General features: G+C 37.6%; 1 protein-coding gene across 3 annotated transcripts in view; it reads right to left on the bottom strand.

Annotated features, from left to right (window-relative positions):
- Window positions 1–5,366: 5,366 nt before the first annotated feature.
- Window positions 5,367–7,674, bottom strand: part of TGS1 (trimethylguanosine synthase 1) — a 29,141-nt gene continuing 26,833 nt past the window's right edge. For 2 of the 3 annotated variants that reach the window (XM_016191871.2, XM_060198890.1), the window contains exon 13: window positions 6,522–7,024. In XM_016191871.2, coding sequence (XP_016047357.1) covers window positions 6,896–7,024 — 129 coding nt within the window. In that variant the 3' untranslated portion in view covers window positions 6,522–6,895. Of the gene's footprint in view, window positions 5,944–6,521; window positions 7,025–7,674 lie in introns of those variants that run through there. The other variant, XR_009551808.1, reaches the window with a different exon arrangement.

Raw genomic sequence — 7,674 nt, 5'->3', positions numbered from 1 at the left:
TCCACTGCGCCACCTCCGGGACCACTCAAACCGGAATTCTTAAGCCGGCCCTTGCACTTCGTGCCACGTGCACTTAACCTGATGCTACTACTGCCTGACTCCCCCCCCCCCCTTTTTTTTTTTAACAACCTAGGGTAAAAGACCCAAATTCAGGAATTGTATATGCCATTCTTGATTTTGAAATGAACTGATCCGTGATTAAGGTTAACCTCAGTTTCTGGCCATATAAGTACCTGTCATGGATTGAATAATTTTTCACTTTCTTGGCCACTTTCTCAGGAAAGTACAGGACAATTGGAATGTAAATGCTTTAGATAAAGTTATGAAATGCTGTAATTAATAAAGGCTTCTTTTTTTATATATTTTATCAGAGGTTTTCTGTTCAATGCTTCAACTCAGAGTGAAATGTAAATTGTAATAGGACAGCATGAAGGGACTGACGGTGAGTAGAACAGGAAATTTTGGGACTGGTCAGGAGACAGCAAGTCAAGGAAATGACAAAGAAGATCTCATAAAGAAGTGCTGTCTAGGGGAGTCGGGCGGTAGCACAGCGGGTTAAGCGCAGGTGGTGCAAAGAGTAAGGATTCCGGTTTGAGACCCCGGCTCCCCACCTGCAGCGGAGTCGCTTCACAGGCGGTGAAGCAGGTCTGCAGGTGTCTGTCTTTCTCTCCCCCTCTCTCTTACCCTCCTCTCTCTGTTTCTCTCTGTCCTATCCAATAACAATAAATAAAAAAAGGGCAACAAAAGGGAATAAATAAAATAATAAAAAGAGAAAGAAAATTTAAAAATTAGAGTGCTGTCTGTGGGTTGAGTTGATTTGGGGTGAGGTACAATCATGTTAAGAGGGAAGATCCCAGCTAAGACAACAACAGAACAGCCTGTGCAAAGGAGGAACTAAGAGCACTCAGAGCAGAACTGGGGGACAGAATTTGGAGTGGACTGTGAAAAATGTGACTAGACATAAAGAACTGGATTGTGCTGTGTCATTGTGTCATTGGAGGGGGATATGAGCTATTATCATGAAGGCGAGAGGAGGAAGGATACAGAGGTGACACTCAGATTTTCATTGGGACAAAGAGAAGGGTGAAGGGTGAAATAACTTTTAGGTGAGTGGTTTGGGAGGTGGTGTAGAGGTAGAATTCTGGATTTACAAACTATATGGTCTCAAAAAAAAAGTATGTGGTATCCAGTTTGAATTCTGGTATATTTTACTTATCTATTTATTTATCTATTTATGTATTTAATAGACAGTTTGAAAATGAGAGGAAATGGAGAAGATAGAGATAGAAAAAGAGAAACATCTGCAATAGTGCTTCACTGTTCATGAAACATTCTCTCTACAGGTGAGGCATGGGGGCTTGAACTCTGGCCCTTGCACATTGCAACATGTGGCTTAACCAGGTACACTACTGCCCAACCTCTTTCTTCTCTCTCTGTTGAAATAAATCTTTTTTTTTTTTTAATTTTTTAAATTTAGGTTGAGGAAATGTGGTTGGAATTTAGAGTTAGAATTTAGAAAGAAAGCATGCCCTAATTGCAGACCTGAAAGACAGATTGATTGGAAAGAGCCCTGACATCAGAAATTAACTAGGAGGCTGTTACAGAAAGAGACGTGGGATTCCTGGCATCGCATGGGCCAGAGTGATGCTCTTATTCTCTCTCTCTCCCTCCCTCCCTCCCTTTCATAAACAAATTAAGTCTGAGAGAGAGAGAGAAACAGAGTGTGAGAGAGAGAGACAGACAGAGGGAGGAATGAAGGTGGCCTAAACCAAGATAATAGAATCAGATTGAGAAAGGATGACAGTACAAAAATAACCCACCAATTATTTAGATTAGAAATTCTTCCCCCCCCCTTACAGATAGATAGGTAGACAAATATAGATACCACAGCGTCAAAGTTTTCTTGAGTGAGATGGGGCTTGTCTTGAACCTGGGTTCCACACATTGCAAAGCAATGCACTATCCAAATGCATGTTATCTTAAAAATTTTAAAAAAGTCATGATTGTAAAAATTATACAGTATTCCCTTTTTATTCATTAAAGAGAAAAAGGGAGGCAGGGAGGGAGGGGGAGAAGAAATAACAGAACATCATTCTGGCAAATGCAATGCTGGTTATAGAACTTAGGACCTTACACTTGAGAGTCCAATGTTTTATCTACGGTGCCACCTCCTGGGCCACAAATTATGCACTATTTTGAAAGAGAAAATGTGAAAATGCAAATCAGTTTTTAAAGGCTCAATACTGGTGCTACTAGGTATCTATCTATCTAACTGATGATAGAGCAAAGAGCTGTTATACCCTTTGCAGTTTTTGTTTGTTTTTTTTCTACATCTCTCACATGCTATACTATTTTCTGGTTCTATTTTCATATACCAAAGCATAAAACCTCAACACACACAGTGTCACACCTGTTATAGTAGCTGGTAAAATGCAACTCAGAATATATATCTCTAAACAAAGTTGTGATATCAAATGGTGAGGCTGTCAACAATTTGATGAAAAATTCAGAAATATTTAAATCACTCTTTGCATGAAATTCAGTTTTGAGACTATGTGCCAGGATTGCTTAAATTTGTGATTTGTATTTTCTCTAAGAGTATGTGACCATTCCAAGGAATAAATGTCCTTTCTGGCATAGGTATGAATTTTATTGACATAAATCCATATTCACGGTGAGCTCAAGCAGGGATACAGAGAAAACAAATAGCTCAAATGGACTGGGGTCCCAAAAGATGAACTTGAAAATGCTTTTATTTTATATACTTTTAGCCCTGTGTGTGTGTAGTATGGGTCTAATGCATACATAATTTCACCACTCACAGGCTAAAGTTTTCATTCAGATAGAGAGACAATGAGACAGGGAGAGACACCATAGCTCCTGGCTCAAACCTGGTCCACATACATGGCAAGGCATACATGCTACTTAGCAACCTATTCCTCTGACCCTTTCAATCTTAAAAAAAAAAAAAAATCAGGAACTGAGAGATGGCTCATCAGGTAGAGCAAACACTTTATGATGCATGAAGTCCTGGATTCAAGTTCCTGGCCCCCACATGGGAATGCCATGCAAAGGGGAAACATCATGAGTGGTGAAGCAGTGCTGTAGTTCTTATAAAATAAATGCTAGTCTGGCAAATTATTAGATGTTGCTAGACTGGCATTTATTTATTATTTTAATATTGCCACCAAGGTTATCACTGGGGTTAAATATCTGCACAAGGAGTCCACCACTACTAGTAGTCATTTTTTCCTGTTACATTTGATAGGACGGAGAGAAATTGAGAAGGGAGGGAGGGAAACAGAGGTAGAAAGACACTTGCAGGGGCCAGGCAGTAGTGCACCTGGTTGAGTGCACACATTACAGTACACAAAGACCTGGGTTCAAGCCCCTGGTCCCCACCTGCAAAGGGAAAGCTTCACAAGTGGTGGAGTAGGGAGCCCACAGGTGTCTGTTTCCCTCTTTCCATCACCCCTCCCCCTCTCAATTTCTGGCTGTCTCCATCCAATAAATAAATAAATATAAAAAAATATTAAAAAAAAAAGACACCTGCAGCATTGCTTCACTACTCACGTACCTTCTTCTCTGCATGTGGAGACCAGGGGCTTGAATCCAGGTCCTTCTACATGGTAGCTTATGAGTTCAACTGCATGTGCCAATTACCTGGTCCCCTGAGTTGTCTTTAAAGTGACTGTGGGCTTCTTTCTTTTTTATTCAAAAAACTTTTTTTTTTTTTTTTGCCTCCAGGGTTAATGCTGGAACTTGGTGCCTGCACTACAAATTCACTGATCCTGGAGGCCATTTTTTCGCTTTTGTTGCCCTTGTTGTTTATTGATGGGTTATCATTGTTGTTATTGCTGTCATTGTTGGATAGGACAGAGAGAAACTGAGAGAGGAAGGGAAGACAGAGTGATAAAGGGAACAAACAGGATTCCAGGAAGGGAGTTATCCACATACAAACAAATGAAAACAAAGTTAGTTTACTTAATAGGAAATGATGTAGTAATTAGATATCCATTAGGTTAAAAACAATTACATGACCAATGCATGCATTTAAGTAATATATGAAAAACTGTTCCTATATTGCTGATTAAAATCTTTTTTAAAAATTTTATTTTTATTTTACTAATGCTACATGAAAATATAAAAGACAGATTCTGATATTGTAAATTATTATTAGTAATAAAATAACAATAATAATAATAATCCCTAATGGCCAGACTGACTGTTTCTGGGTTGAAGATATAGGGGAGCAAAAATCTTCAGCCCTCAAAATATGCCGGATAGAAAGTTATTTTCAGGAGTCAGGTGGCAGTGCAGTGGGTCAAGCGCAGGTGGCGCAAAGCACAAGGACCGATGTAAGGATGCTGGTTCAAGCCCCCGGCTCCCCACCTGCAGGAGAAGTAGTTTCACAAGTGGCGAAGCAGTTCTGTCTTCTCCTCTTTGCATTTCTCTCTGTCCTATCCAACAACGATGACAGTAATAACTACAACAACAAAACAAGGGCAACAAAAGGGAATAAATATTTTTAAAAAAGTTATTTCCATTCTACCCCTGGAGGTATGGATGAATCAAGATTATTTCTGAGATAAGGGTAGAGGTTTTTTACTATTTTTTGTTAATCTCCAGAACTGACTCTTCCTTTCTTCTTCTAAAGTCTTCTGCCAAGCTGAGCTATGTAAGAAGCATGTGTGGACCATGGAGTGAATTACTCAGAAAACTCTCTCCCATCTGCATAGAAGGCACTCACGTTTTAAATGAATCTCTTTTCCAATATCAATCTCTCTCATGCTTGCTTATTTGTGCAACTTCTAAAGATCCCAGAGGTGTACAGGATGAGTTTTGTTCAGCCTCAACAACAGCACAGTACATTTTCAGTGAGACTGATGTGAACCTTGTTTCTCTGTAAACCAACAGGTTTTTAATTTAATAGTTCCTTTTCCTAGTACTTACTGAAAATTCCCCTAACTTATTTCAGTTCCCTCGGCTATATCACAAACCAAACCCTATTTTAATGTTTAATAGGTTCACATTAAAATATTTATAAATATGATAGAACAGAAATCGAGAGGGGAGGTGGGAAGAGAGGCAGAGACTGAGAGACACCTGTAGTGCTGCTTCACCACTCACAAAAACTCCATCCCCCGTAAGTGGGGATGGGGTAGAAGGAGGGTGGTTAGGGGATGGGACCCACTTTGACCTGGGTCCTTGCACATGGTGACTTTGCACTCAAGCATTGTGCCACCACCTGGCTATGCTATTATTAAAAGATAACAGTCCCAGATACTAAATAGTCAGAGTCCTATGTCCTTATCAAGTGTAAAGCTGTTTGAACATACTTCTCAAATAAATGATTAAGCAACACATTCTTCCTTTTTGTACTGCTATTTTAATAAAAATTATAAACTGCATTACAAAATATTTCATGGTTTTGTGATGAAAATGTAGAAAACTCCAACCTTATAAAATAAAATAATACATGTATTTATATTCTGGGAGTAGAAAAGATTTTAAAGAGAACATAAACAAATTCAGAAGCAACAAAAAATACTGAGAATTTGGATGATATAAAAAATTAAAAAAATATGTATGACAAGAAAAAAATCCCAGAAGTTCAAAGGGAAACAAGACTGGCTAAACATATTTACAATAGTAATTAGAAACTAAGGGCTTTTAAATTTGTAACTGTTTATACATATTAAGAAAAAGGCAGTACGTGAAAGGAAAAATTGATGAAAGGAACAGTAAATTTAAAGAGAAAGGTACTTTTCTTCTGGTGGAACCAAGATCTCATATCTAAGTGATTTTTCTGCTCTGGAGCACATTCACATTCAGAGACAGACATGACAGACACACGTGGAAACTTCCTCTGTTGTCATAGCTGAGATTTGTTGTGATGCTGGGAGTTGAATCCGAGTTTTGCTCATTGCAATGTGGGCAACCCTACCCAGTGAACCCAAACAAAATTACTTAGAAAGACTAAAATATATATAAAATAGGCTCAATTACTATACATAATTATGGAAAACACATAAAAACAGCAAGACACCATTTTCTCACAAGAGAAAACAAAACTTAAAATAACTTATGCCTACCCCTAGGTACTAGGTTCAAATAATTACGGCAGGGCTGGGAAGGTGACCAAATGTTAGCGCAAATGCTTCACATGCATGAGCGGCTCCAGGGTTTGACCTCTGGCACTAAAACCCAACCCAACCCAACCCAAATGGCACAACCAGAAGATGAAGTACAAGACAATCATTATAAAAAATGAGGCAGATCTTTATGTGCTGACATGGAAAGGTCTTTGGGATAATAAAAATAGTGTGTGCATATACATACATATGCACATTAAATAAAAATAAAGGGAACGTACTGAAAAATAAAGGAAAAATGATTCCAGGGCATTTATTTTTCTCCAAAATAAAGGCATTATAAGGTACTGTTAACTGTGGTTGTTCACACATATGAATAAAAGGTAGGGGGAAGAGGTGGGAGATTTTTTTACTTTTCATCATATATTGTCTACAATGTATATGTTTCTAGCCTTACATAGACATAATTTCAGTGCTGGGTCTAAATAGGCAGACAGATTGAAACTTACTCCCAATTTATATTTATAAAAGCAGTAATTTTTTAAACACACATATACAAATTATATCATAAAATTAAAAACATTACATATAGAGACATTAAATATGGTAGTAAGCCTATCTTTTCCATATCAAATACTTACTATATTAGTATACAACATAATATACATAGTATGTATACTGACCTCAAAGAACTTCTTTAACTTTTATTAATCTATAATTTTTTCCACTAGTATGAAATTATCAGTGAATACAAAAACAAAGTCCAAGTATTTTATCATTTTTTTTTTCTTGGTAGCCCCTCACAGTTGGCTTTCAGGGGCTGATCTTCGGATCAGGTCACCAAAATAAGCAGTGATTGTCTTCAATTTATTATTAAGAAAATTTTGTTCTATTTCCACTTGTCCTCCAGGCCCAGCAAGGGATGCCACCTAAAGATAAGAACATAAGGATGTTACATATACATAAGCATGATGTCAAAACATTTTCTTTATAAGCTTTATCAAGGAATAGGAAGACCAACTTTTTATTTAAACATTTTACTTCATTTTAAATTTAAGGAGGTATATCAAGTGTTCACTATTTAGTTGTGAGGTAGGCATGTACCACTGGTGGTAGGAATCTCTGCTGCTTCAGACACTTCATACTACATGCTGACTCGTTTTCTAAGATGTATTCTCTCTCCAATGCTAGCAATTTAAGAATCCAAGGGAGAGAATAAGAATATTCTTCTCACACATTAGGTTTATTTATTAAGATAGAAATGAAGAGAATTAACTTCCTATCCTGGACACTTTTTATCCAGCTCACCTTTTGAATATACTCATTCACTCAAAAATATTTACTGAGTACCTACTGTACCACACTAGTCTATCTTAGCAAGCGATATATGGTTCTTCCTCAAGGGGTCTAGTCTCTGTTACCTATTATATCCATTTTCAATTGATGCTTTTTGCTGTTCTCTCAACATAAGCCACCTCTTTCCCTGCTTCACTTATTGTGTGTTTTTAAACCTACACCCTCCCCCCCCATATTCTGATAAAGAAATTGACATAGAAGCGGGAGACAGAGAAACCTGTAA

This window comes from Erinaceus europaeus, chromosome 1, assembly GCF_950295315.1.
Source record: "Erinaceus europaeus chromosome 1, mEriEur2.1, whole genome shotgun sequence".
In the NCBI taxonomy this organism is placed as follows: Eukaryota; Metazoa; Chordata; class Mammalia; order Eulipotyphla; family Erinaceidae; genus Erinaceus; species Erinaceus europaeus.
The sequence above is the reverse complement of the archived record's forward strand: the minus strand, read 5'-3'. Positions and strand labels throughout refer to the sequence as shown.